Raw genomic sequence first — 13264 nt, forward strand, 5'->3', positions numbered from 1 at the left:
TCTTTAGGTAAGAATAAAATTTAAAATTCTAAGAGGTAAGAAAAGATTATAATACTATAATGTAGTTGACAGTATTCCCTAGCCCACCTTTTGTTATATAAAATAATTCCCGGTCATTGGTGTCATGTTAGATTTAGTTTAATAAAATACAACATGTAGAGAAATGTAAGGCTGTTGTGAGAAGTGGGGAATGTATGTGGGTCTCCAGAAGACGGTGCCAGGTAGATATTTAATCCTCAAGAAATGATAACGGATGGTATTATTACTTAATAGTAGTGATAATACTACAGTATCTGCCAGGGGCATTGCTCTGCTCAGACTTTGCTATGAAATGACTGGATTTCTGACTAATTTCAGAATCAGGTTTGCCCAAATGTTTTGATGTGACTTATGTTCCTTGAGTTGGCACTGCAGATATAAAATAAAGTCATGCCCTGCTCTTCAAGCACAGGTGTACAACGTGTTATAGGATAGGCAGTAGCTCCTAGAGACCAACCAAGAAAGGTCCACGGGAGAAAAGTGCTGGGAGTGTGACTGGAGGCGGGAGGCTGGGAGTGCCAGGCCTGCGTACAGTGACGTGTCTGTGGCCTGGCAGCTTTAGAAGGTGACAAGAGGTACAGAAGAGCCAGAGCGGCAACCAAAGGATACTGGGAGAAAATACCACCCTTTATTTCACTGTCTTTTTTTTTTTTTTTAAGATTTATTTATTTTCATTGCAAAATCAGATATACAAAGAGGAGAGACAGAGAGGAAGATCTTCTGTCCGTTGATTCACTCCCAAGCAGCTGCAATGGCTGGAGCTGAGCCAATCCAAAGCCGGGAGCCCAGAGCATCCACCAGATCTCCCACACGGGCGCAGGGTCTCAAGGCTTTAGGCGTTCCTCGACTGCTCTCCCAGGCCGCAGACAGGAAGCCAGATGGGAAGCAGGGGCCACCAAAATTATTACCGGCACATGTATGAGATCCCGGCATTCAGGGCAAGGACTCTTGCCACTACACTATTGTGCTGGGCTCTCATGGTCTACTTTCATTGTTACCTTTCCTTCATTGCATTATATTGGGCACAGTCTCAGGGTTTTCTGTTTTGTTGGTTTTGGTATTCCCCCAAGGTTTATTACAGTGGGAGAAACAGACAAAGAGAGGTGTTTGATCTGCCGGCTCACTCCCTAAACAGCCACAACAGCCAGCGATGGGTCATGATGAAACTCGGAGCTAGGAGCTTGTTCCAGGTCTGCTGTGTGGGTGCAGGGCCCACGCACGTGTTCCAGGTCTGCTGTGTGGGTGCAGGGCTCAAGCTCCTGGCTCGTCCTCTGCTGCTTTCCCAGGTGCATTAGCAGGGAGTAGATTGGAAGTGGGAGATCCAGGACTAGAACCAGTGCCCATATGGGATGCTGGTATGGCATGTTTAACCCACTACACCACAATGCTGGCCCTAGTTTTTTTTTTTTTTGTAAGATTTATATATTTTTATTGGAAAGTCAGATATACAGAGAGGAAAGACAGAGGAAGATCTTCCGTGGCTGATTCACTCCCCAAGTGGTTGTAATGGCCAGAGCTGTGCCTATCTAAAGCCAGGATCCAGGAACCTCTTTCAGGACTCCCACCTGGGTGCAGGGTTCCAGCCCACAAGCAGGGAGCACGATGGGAAGTGGGGCTGCTGGTACCCATATGGGATCCTGGCAATTGCAAAGTGAGGACTTTTTAGCCACTAGGCTACTGCACCAGGCTTCCTAGTTTGTTTTAAAGGCAGATTCTTAATAGGGTTATTTAAAAGTTCAAGAGAAAGTTATTTTCGACCGTGAAGTCCAAACGAACTTTCTGAGGTCATCGTGTAGTTTCTAGATGGGATCACTGGCATCAGTTGACAGTACTTAGCTGCACTGTGGCAAGGGCAGCATTGTTAGGGATCCTGAGTTGTCTAAAAGCATGAGACTTAAATTTTTTCTTTCTCTTTTTTTTTCTTTCAGTTTGGTCTTAAGTCAGCTATTGAAATAAGTTGTACTAAAGGAGAAGGGAATCTAACATCCAACTAAGTGTATTTTTTTAAATGGTTCATTAAGCCATGCACTAGCACCCTAACTGGTGGTCCATCTTCTAAAGTATGATTTTCAGAGAGAACTAAAGATTTTGTGAGCACATCGTGATGAAGCACTTGTTGCACTTGTGTTACTGTCCAGCTGTTTACTGCTTTGGATGTGTGAGCGATGCTCACCGCTCCAGCTGCGAAGCCGTTCCTGAGACGGGAAGGTCACTCGGGCTGCGCTCACTGTGGTGTTTTCGTTCCCACTTCACAGGTGTATGTATGTGGGAGATACTGATGCATGGTGTGAAGCCTTTTCAAGGAGTGAAGAACAATGATGTGATCGGTCGGATTGAAAATGGGGAAAGATTACCAATGCCTCCAAATTGTCCTCCCACCCTCTACAGCCTTATGACGAAATGCTGGGCCTATGACCCCAGCAGGCGGCCCAGGTTTACTGAACTTAAAGCTCAGCTCAGGTAGGAGCGGGGGTGGAGAGGGCCTGGGCTGGGGGCAGTCTGTGCTGCTTCTCCTTGGCAGTGCGCAGCCTTTGGAGACCACTGTATCACAACGTCCACAGCTGAACTATTATCCCTTAGAGAAGCACAATTTGTAGAGTTGACTTACATTTCTCTGTATGTTGCACGGTCTTACGTGTGTTATGTCTGAGAATCTGCTTAATAAAGTCCCAGTCCTGATCGTGTATCTTCCCCCTGCTTTTGGGGTTAGAATGTCTTCTCGGGCCATGATAGTGCAGACCATGCTAGCCACTCTGGGCACCTTCCCGCAGCCCCCTGGTCCTTTGTGCCCCTCAGCACCTGACTTCTCTGCCCTTCACATGAACTGCCCTCTGATGAGCTCCTGTTCAGTCTTTGGAAACCAGCTCAGATGTTACCTCTTTCCGGAAACTTTCCCGACCAACCCTACCTCCAGTTCCATGACTGCGTTTTAGACATCTGGTCTCTGTTCAGATGCCGTTCTGTGGCTGGCTTTGTGCTCAGCACTGTTAGACCCCAAAGTTTTACCAGCTCCCCATTCCCTGGGGGCTACCAACACCCAGTAAGCATCCTCAGAGAGGTTGGCACTAGAACCTGGAGCTCCTGGCAGCTGTCCCTGCATACTCACTGCCCCGCTTAGGACCAGTCACCATGAGTGCTGAGTTAGCGTTTGAGCTAAATTGAATTGAGGTCCACACTGAGCCCTAATCTTTGTCTGAGTAGTATGTTGAGTGTGGCACACGGGCATGAGGAACTTGACTTTAGAAACAATGTTAAGGGTCAGCCTGTATTTGCAGATTTGGGTACTTCCCTCATTTTGTGTGATTTTGGTTTGTTGCCTAGGTTATTGCCTAGGCTTGTTGCAAGTCTCAGGATCTGTAAGATCCTGCAAGCCTGTCCAGACCCGCCTTCTCAGCTGGAGCTCTAGGCTCTGGCCACCGCACATCTTGCAGCAGGTCAGCCTACAGGGAAGAGGCGAGGTGGGCAGAAGCCTAAGGGTCATGCAGTCTGCAGACATTTTTGATCTGAGCTAGGCTTCAGAGCAGCCTAATCCCTGCCCCAGCGTGGAGGAGGAGGAGGAGACTGAGATGTCTGGGATGCCCTGGGAGCAAGGCTGTGTGCCCAGCCAGCGCTGGGCCCCTGGCTTCACTCCCCAGGGCCCTGCAGAATGCCAGTCTGCCTTCTCCCAGGATGGGGTGCAAGTATTTCTATCCAGACAGCCATCCCACCTCTTCTCTGTTTCTTTCAAGTTGAGAATCTAACTTAACTAATTCTCATAAAGCTTAATGATGTAACCACTTACTATTATAGGTAGTTTTTTTGAACAGTTTCTCTTGTTTTGCTCTTACTGGTTTTTAATTGTCCTGCCTTGATCTTTGTTCCCTCTGACCTCCTTCCCCTCACTGACTTGCTTTTCCTCCACTGTTACGCAGTCTAAGCCAAACTTTGTCTTCACCTCCTCTTGCTAGTCTTCCTGCTGGGCTGTCTTAGCCATTCCTCCGGCCGTGTGCCTCCACTGTCTCGCTCAAGCTTAGTCCTTCCCTTGTCGCACAAGTCCCAAGCCCCAAGCTGTGTGTGTTCCAGCTTTCCAGCCCAACATCATCCTCATGGGAAAAGCTCAGCTGTCGCTCCCCACCTCCTGCAAGTTAGAGGGGGCCTTTCCTTCATTGCAAGTGGGGGTCCCCCTTCTCCCAGCTGTCTGGCAGAGCTCACTCAGGCAGCTTTTGGGAACATCACTGTGGGAAAATTCTCTGCTCAAAACAATTCCAACTGATTCTGTCGCTCTTCATATTTGGGTAAGGGTTCCCAGTGTGGCCGTTACACCTGCTGCCCCCATGCCGGCCCTTTGACTGGCTGTGCTGCGGGCCCTGAGCCTGGAGGGCCCGTCTGCTCTGTGTAAGTCCACCCGTCTTAGCTGCTTCCACACCTGGCTTTCCTGTGACTTCTGGCTGCCCTGCCTCCACCAGAGCCGTTCCAGCTCTGTATTCTTTTGGTCTCCCTCGGGCTGCTCCCCCTTTCAGTTCAGCTGGACGACCCTGTAGAGCACCTGCACCCATCAAGCCCGTGTCAGTCCCTGGGCCGAGCTGCCTGACCCGCCTTTCTTGCCCTGAGGAGATCCCAGTCTAGCGTATCTCAGCCCTACTAGAAGGAAACTCCCCAAGGGCTGGAGTTGCCCTCTGCTCTTCAGGGCCCGGCTAGGGTCGGCCTGACTCTGGACTCGTGGCTTGGTGCGCCCACGCTCATTTCCTCATTGGTCTCGGGATTATTGCATTCAGGCAAATTCCCGGCAAACACTATCTGTCCCAGACACGTTGCCTGTTAGTGATGACTAGTTTGCAATGGACCTGTGCCCTTGTGCTGTGGCTCCTTTGTGCGTTTAGCACAGGTGTTCCGCCTTGTTCTACTTCGAATCGGACATTTCATACGGTGACCACCACATAGGCCAATGAAACAGCACTATAATAATTTGTGCAGAATTAAAGATGTCTTTTCAAGATTTATAGTGTAGTCAGGACTTAATAAATAATAAATCGTATACCCGTATGCATATCATAGTATTTAAAAACATTTCCCAAATCCCATCTTCTTTCCTAAAAGAAAACACTGCAGATGGACTCAGGTCATCCTGGATCCCACTCACCTGCAGCCGGACTCCAGATTCTTGCTGCATTAGTGAGAAAGTGACTTTCAGGATGAAACTTGTAAGGTAAAATCATAGGAAAGTTACTTTGGTCACACTTTGATGAGTTGATTCGTGTGACTCAAAGAGCCTGTCTTCCTCACATCCTGTTTCCTGTTCGTCGGCACGAGTTCGTGGCCCAGTAGGAGGAGCTTCATCTAGTGGATGGCTGAGCACCAAGTGTAGAATCTTCCTGTGTAGGAATAGTGTAAGTGATCGGCTGTGGGCGGTCTAATAATACAGATGCTGTAGCATTTGTGTGCTGGCAGGTTATTAAGAATGCAGTAGTAGTTTTTGAATGAGAAGTCATTTAACCCTGGTCAGCTTTTGTCAGTGCTTTGTTAGTACCACGTCAAGAGAATAGCTTTCGTGGTTTGCTCTTTTGGAGCTTACCTTCAAACGCTGTGCCAGCAGTGTTGTGCTTGCCTCTGCAGTGTTTGTGCCACAGTAAAAAAATAAAAGGGAGTATTAGTTTGAAAGATCAAAAGGGAACATTTATTTGAAAGATCAAATTAGGGAGAGAGATCAGTTGGTCTTCCACCTGCCGATTCCTTCCCTGAACAGCTGCAGCGGCCGGGGCCGGACCAGGCCGAAGCCAGGAGCTGGAGTTGTTCTGAGACTCCTGGAGAAGGGCCCAACACCTGGGCTGACATCTGTTGCTCTGCGTCACAGGTGGCGCAGTGGGGACCTAAGCCAGCCACGACACAGATTGCCAGCACTGCAGCTGGTGCCTTTACTTCCGCAATGTGACACCGGCCACAGAATGTTAGTTTTGATCTCAATTTAGGGAAACATCTAAGTTAAATTTCCTAAATCTTTTTAAATTAATTACAGTAACATAAAACAAAATTATCAGTTTTGATTTTGTGGCATATATCACTAAATTGAAATATTCAGTGAATTTTCACATATTAGATGTAACATCTAACCAGTAACCAGGTCAAGAAAACACCCGCAAGCCAGCAACTGCCCTGTCTCTGCTCGTCCTCCAGGGGTCACTGCTGTCCCGACCCTGGAGTGGTCTGACCTGTTTTGAGTAGGTTCAGGCATTCTGTGCCTATGCATGTGGCTCACCATAACTCCTCCAGCAGACTGGGGAGTCGTCGGTGCTACACACGCAGGCAGAATCCATCCTCAGCGCTGTGATATGCAGCGGTTGAGAAGATGTTACAGTTCACCTTGTCCTTTGTAGGTAGGAGTTAAAACTCTGCTTTGGCTGCATCAGGACTATCACCCTTCAGGATTGACATTTGACGCTGGCATCTCCTGTTTGAGTCCTGGCTCCTCACACATCCTGGAAAGCAGTGGGAGATGGCCCATGTGTAGGGCCCCTGCACGTACCTGGGAGCGCTGGGAGAGGCTCCTGTCTGCTGATAGGCTTGCCTCCAGCCATTGCGGCCGTTTGAAGAATGAACTGGCAAGTGGACAATCAGTCTCTTCCCCTGCCTCTTTCAGAGGCATTTTAAATTTAAAAAGGAAATCTTTTAAAAAGGATATTACCTTTTAAAAATAAGAGTATCTTTTAGTGAGCCTCATAGACAGCTGTTTCTGTTGAGTGAATTTTTGCAAGTTGGAGAGTGTGTGCAGTTTTAGCTTTATCGGATGCTGCCAGCTCTCCACAGCAGTTGTAACAACGTACAGTGAGTGCTTCCAACAGTGTGTTCCGCATGGGTGCAGTGGCCCAGGACCTGAGCTGTCTTCCCGCTGCTTTCCCAGGCCATAAGCAGAATGCTGTATCAGAAATGGAGTAACTGGGACATGAGCCAGAGCTTGCCAGGCACCACAGGTGGCAGCTTAGCCTCGTGTGCCAAGGTGCCAGCCCCCCACATTTGCATTTCAGCAGTAAAGGATCTTGTTTCTAAGATCTGAGCATGCCTTGTTTTCTTCTGTCCTGTTATTTCAAATCGGAGATGACCAATACTCACACCACTGCTCTTGCCTTCTTGCCTCTAGCAGCCATGTTATATTCTGTCTTAAGTAGGACATGCTTAGATGTGATTTTTCTTTATACTAATCATCCTTTGATTTTTTTGAATTTGAATCTATAAACGTTCTTTATCAAAGTGATTCATGGATATTTCCCTGGTCATTTGCAGTCCCCTCCTGAGATTACAGTGACCTGCCTGGAGTTGTGGCTTGCAGGTTATGCTTCGTCCTGGTAGAAGTCTTCATTATTGCACTTTCCATCCAGCTCTCTACGAATGCTTCTGCACAAGGTTGTGGGAGCTGCCCACGTACCAGGGCCTCTGCCCTCCACATGGGAAGCCTGCACAGAGACCTGACTAGGGAGCCAGCGGATGAAAGATGCCAGTCTCATTCTCTCATCTCCCACCCTGTTGGTCTCAGCCTAGGAGCTGAAGCTAACATTGAGTCCATTTATTCCAGTGTGAGAGTCGAATATTGTAACAATTGGGGTGAACACCCATTTCTGGGTAATGTTTGCTTATTTATCCTTATGTTTGCTCGTATGAAGTCTCCAACCTACTGGTCATTCCTGTTCTATGGAAATTGTATCTCGGATACTATATGTAGGGTTTTTGTGGGGGGGAGGATTTATTTCTTAACTTGCACGTCATTTCACTGCCTTGCTCCCCAAATGGACACAGCAGCCATTGTTGAGGTGACCTGAAGCCAGGCGCTAGGAGCTTCTTCTTGGTCTCCCACATGAGTTCAGGGGCCTGAGGACTTGAGCCATTCTCTACTGCTTTCCCACACCACAAGCAGGAAGCTGAATCAGAAGTGGAGTAGCTGGGATTGAAGCCAGCATTCATATAGGCTGCCAACACAGTTGACGGAGAATTAGCTTGCTGTGCCACTGCACTGACCCCAGGATACTATGTTTTAGTTTTAGAATTTCCATCCAAATCAAGCGCTCTTCAGTCAAAAATAAGGAAAAGATCCTTAAATGGGCAGGTGAAAAAAATCAGTCAACATATAAAGGAATGCCTGTTAAATTCACAGAAGAGCTCTCACAGGAACTGCAGCCCAGAAGAGGATTGAGTGATGTAGTCCAGATTCTAAAAGCAAAAAATTGTCGGCCCAGGATAATGCACCCAGCAAAACTTTCCTTTGTCTTTGAAAATGAAAGAAAATTCTTCCACAGTAAAGAAAAGTTGAAAGAATATGCCTCTTCCAAACCTGCCCTACAAATGATACTTAAAGATGTTCTCTTGACAGAGAAAAAGAATAGCACCTACCAAAACCAAAGGCAAATGCAAAGAACATCCCAGTAAAATAACAGAAGACTAAATCAATGAACAACCCATTGCTAAAATGACAGGACCAAATTATCACCCATACGTATTAACCCTGAATGTAAATGGCTTTAACTCATCAATCAAATGTCATAGATTAGTAGACTGGATTAAAAACAAAACCCGGGACCAGCACAGTTGTATAGCAGCTAAAGTCCTCGCCTTGTACACGCTGGGATCCCATATAGGCACCATTTCTCATCCCGGTGGCCCTGCTTCCCATCCAGCTCTCTGATTGTAGCTTAAGAAAGCAGTGGAGGACAGCCTAGGGCCTTGGGACCCTGCAACCACATGGGAGACCCAGAAGAGCTGCTGGCTCCTGGCTTTGGATCAGCGCAGCTCCGGCCTATGTGGTCATTTGGGGAGTGAATCAGTGAACAGAAGATCTTCCTCTCTGTCTCCTCCTCTCTGTATATCTGACTTTGCAACTAAAAATTTTTAAAAATAAATAAATCTTTTAAAAAAGAATCTATTTGTTGCCTACAGGAGACATATCTCACCAACAAAGATCAGTGGAAACTATATCTCATGGATTTTTACTTTTTTTAAAATTTAGTTTCATCTCTTCAAAACACTTCTTAAATTCTTCACTGACTCATAGATCATACAGTAGCATCATTTTCTTCAAGAAGGTTCTTGATTTTCTTTTTCATTTCTTCAGTGACACATCAGTCATTCAGTAGCATGTTATTTCATGGCATTTTTAATTTCTCTTTTTCTTCCTGCTGTTGATTTTGTATTGTGGTTTTTCATTTAAGGGGATGTATAGTAACTGTGTAATGGAGACTGTCATATCCAGATGTGAGGATACAATGCAGTATGCATCTCTACTTCCAGACAAAGATGGACTCCCAGTGAAACTGTTTACTATATCTTGACAATAGAATGCTGGACTCTCTGCCACTGTCCATGCCCGCAATGGACACATGACTGTGCATGAAAAACTATACTATAGTAATAATATAGGGGGACTGAACATGGTGAGGAAGGGAATTTGGACCGGGGGTAAGGAAAATCCCAGGGCCTATTGAACTGTATCATAAAATGATAATAATAATTTTTTAAAAGTTAAAAAAACTAAAAACTGCAACAAAAAATTTTTATCTGGTCTTTTGTGTTGTGTTTCTCTGTTGACATTTCCTGCCATTTTCCTATCTGCCCTTTTTTATTATTATTATTTTAATGTTACAATTCCATAGTCTCTGGGCTTTCCTTTCCCCTCCTCCCAAGTCCTCCCGCCCCACTGATTTCCCCTGTATTATTACAGTAGTATAGTCTTTTATAATCAGTCATAAGCCCATCATTCTGTGTTTAACTGTATCCTGATATTGTAGGCATGGACAATGGCAGAAAAAGTCCAGCATCCCATTGTCCAGATATGTTTCACTGGGAGTCCATCTGTCATCTGGAAGTAGAGATGCATGCTGCATTGTATCCTCACATCTGGATATGACAGTCTCCATTACACAGTTACTATACATCGTCTTCAATGAAAAGCCACAATACAAAATCAACAGCAGGAAGGAAAAGAGAAATTAAAAGCACCATAAAGTTAAATATGCTACTGAATGTGTCACTAATGAAATGAAAAAAAAAATCAATAACGTTCTTGAAACAAATAATGGTACTGTGTGACCTATGCATCAGTGAGGAAATTAATAAAAATTAAAAGAAAAAACTTTTGAATGAATGAAAATAAAAACGTCAAGGTATAACAAAAGCAGTATTAAAAGGGCTATTGATCTTATATTTTGCATAAAGGTTGCCTTATATGCAAGAACATATGATATCTGTCCCTTTGGGATTGACTTACTGAGCATAATGGTCTCGAGTTGGGAGCATTTGGTTACAGATGGTAGGATTTCATTATTTTTTTATTATTATTATTATTATTTTGTTGGAAAGGCAGATATACAGAGAGGAGAGACAGAGAGGAAGATCTTCCATCCGATGATTCACTCCCCAAGTGAGCGCAACGGCTGATGCTATGCCGATCCAAAGCCAGGAGCCTCTTCCGGGTCTCCCACGCGGGTGCAGGGTCCCAAAGCTTTGGGCTGTCCTCGACTGCTTTCCCGGGCCACAGGCAGGGAGCTGGAAGGGAAGCGGGGCCGCTGGGATAGAACTGGCACCCATATGGGATCCTGTGCGTGCAAGGCGAGGACCTTAACCATTTGCGCCACCGCGCCAGGCCTTATTTCATTCTTTTTAATGGCTGAGTAATGTTCCATTGAGTAGATGTACCACAGTTTCTCTATCCACTCCAGTTTTAATGTTACCCTTGATTCTGACAACTTATTTAAAATGCCTGCATGTTAATTCCTATTATCTAAGTTTCCTTTATAGTCATTCTGTTTTAAATTTTGTTTCCTTTCGTATCTGTTTAAAGTAATTTCCTGAAAGTGTGACTGGTAAGGTGTGGAAACTCCAGGCTTACTTAGTTACACTTCGTGGAGTGTTGTGTTTAGCTGGCTGATTTCAGATTGCCTCTTGTCCCTGCTATGGACAGCAGCTCTATTGGCCCTGGAGCTGCCCTGGATTTGCATTATTCAGCAGAACAGGTTCAAATTTTTTTTTTCCCCTTTAAGTTGAAAGAGATTCTGTGCACAGATTCACCTCCTAAAGGCCCACAAAGCCCAAGTTGAGTCAGGCTTTATTTACCCAGGACTCTAGAATTTCATTCTGGTCTCTGTGTGAGTGACAGCTACCCGAGTGTTTGAGCCTGCGGATCCCAGGGTAGCATGTGGCACTTCAGCTGCTGTACCGCCTGCCTGCTCCTGGCATTACCATGAGGCATGCCCTCCCAAGTGTCCCTGGGTTATACACACCCCACGGTCATCCAGCTGTGGTTGCACACACTGTCTTCAAAGTCTTTGGCTGCACCCGCACTGCGCCACTTTGTGGCTCCCACGTGACGCAGCAAGCCCCGGCCATGGCACAGCCATGCTCTGTCCGCGCCCTCAGAGTCTGACGGCTTTTTTTTAGCTGTGTCTTGAACCCAAAGCTGACCGCTTTTCTCTGCAAGAGGCTTGGCCACGCCGGAGCTGTGCAGATATTCCAGAGACAAAACCAGTTCAAAGTAAGAATTTGACATTTCTAAAAATAATTTTGAGGTGAATAATATAGCAAGCAAGGAAAAATGCTTTATTCCATGCCATTTGAGATGATAATCAGTAGAGGAAACAGGAGTTCTGTGTGCCCAGCCTGCTGCGCGGTGCGAGACCCAGGGCAGGGTGTGCCCCATGACTGCGGTCATGGCGACATTCACTCTGCAGCCCATTCCGTCCTGCAGATGCCATGCCAGCCTGCTCTCAAGCTCCAGGCTTGTTTTCTGCACAGACACCGGGGTTTTTGTTAAAAGGTCAGTTTCATTCCTTTGTGGTGAAGCAATGTTGGTGATTATGAGAGATCGTGTTTCCAAGCTGGTATTCCCATGAACGAGCAAAAACAAGCCCTTCCCCCTTAATTTTTTTTGTCCCTCCTCTCCCTCCTGGATATTTTCTGTACCAGCCTAAGTAACTAAAAACCCACACTGATTTTGTGTCCAACTTTTATCTGTTTGTTTAGATAATTGAAGTCCAATTGCTTTTACAAAGAACGTTTTTTCAGATTAGAGAAAACTATATTTGAAAGAAAAAATGTGTATTTCAAAGGAGAGACTCCTTTGTAGAGTGCCTGCTGAAGTGGCGTGGACAGCAGACTCACTTCTTTATGAATGAAGAAACACTGACATGAGCGGGCTCTCTGGTGATCGCACAGCTCGGCGGAGACGTGGCTTCCGTCTTCGTGCTGGGCCAGCTGGAGTGAGTGCAGCGAGCGCTCGCTGCGGCGGCTCTGCTCAGCCCAGAAGCTGCGTTTGGTTGCAGACTTGTTTTTGTCTTGGCTCCGCACGGAGAACAAGGACTCTCATAGACCACTTTTTTGCTCGCCATCAAATGCCTTATATGTGAAATCATATCATGTTTCTCCAGCAGGGAGACTAAATGCAACTGTCGGTGCAGCTCAGGACAAGTGAGGACCAGGCTCACAGCACTTGCTGTGAGCCCTCTTCGAAGTCTCACTTCCCTTTCCTGGAAATTTCTTGTTGGGATGACTTTCTTTAGTAGCAGAAGTATAAAATAAAATTAAAAACTCGTAATCTTTTCTCCTCTTGAGTATTCCCTCTTAATCATTCTTAGACTAAGCAAATGCAAAGGCATAATTATTAAAATGTGCTGGTGTTTATTAATTGGCATCGCTTACTTTTATTGTTCAACTATTTGCAAGTAGGAGACTTGTAAACACCCTTTTAGGCAAAACCATGAGAGCTTCTTGCCAATCCAAACTAGGGAGCTAAGAGCTTTTGCTTTTAGCTCAAAGTTACTTCATTTTTCATTTATTTTATTTCATTTCATTTTTAGCAAATGTGTTGCTGTTAAAAATAGTTGCCTTTGGGAAACTATGCTTCAATCTGACCTCCCTGGCCTATGTGCGTCCCTGTTGCTGCTCTGGCCTCGGGAGCAGCTGGGGGAGCTGAGCTCACTCCCTCAGCCCTCGCCCTCTCCCCCAGCTCTGCACTAACCTCCCCGCTGTGAACACAGACTTGATAAGTTATTTCTGGTCTTGGCTACTTGGGGTTTCTCAGCGGCATTTTGACATGCTATTTTTGGTATGAGAATGAAATACTGAGGCCACGGGAACTGGCTTTCTCAGTTCTTGTGTTGTCTGAGACCCACTTCTGCCATCAGCATCCCTCCTGTGTCTGAGCAGGCCAGGGTGAGATGATGGCCAGCCAGAAAGGTCCAGTCAGTACATTCAGCAGGTCAGAAACAAGTGA

At 46.0% G+C, this 13264-nt stretch overlaps 1 protein-coding gene across 3 annotated transcripts in view; it reads left to right on the top strand.

Annotated features, from left to right (window-relative positions):
• The window catches only part of LOC121166246 (focal adhesion kinase 1-like), a 229385-nt gene that overhangs the window by 167277 nt on the left and 48844 nt on the right, over positions 1–13264 (top strand). For all 3 annotated transcript variants that reach the window (XM_040995346.1, XM_040995347.1, XM_040995348.1), the window contains one exon: positions 2295–2499. In XM_040995346.1, the coding sequence (XP_040851280.1) occupies positions 2295–2499 (205 nt within the window). The remainder of the gene's footprint in view (positions 1–2294; positions 2500–13264) is intronic.

The sequence above is a fragment of the Ochotona curzoniae genome, unplaced genomic scaffold (genome assembly GCF_017591425.1).
Source record: "Ochotona curzoniae isolate NIBS_2020 unplaced genomic scaffold, NIBS_Ocur_1.0 patch1, whole genome shotgun sequence".
Taxonomy (NCBI): Eukaryota; Metazoa; Chordata; class Mammalia; order Lagomorpha; family Ochotonidae; genus Ochotona; species Ochotona curzoniae.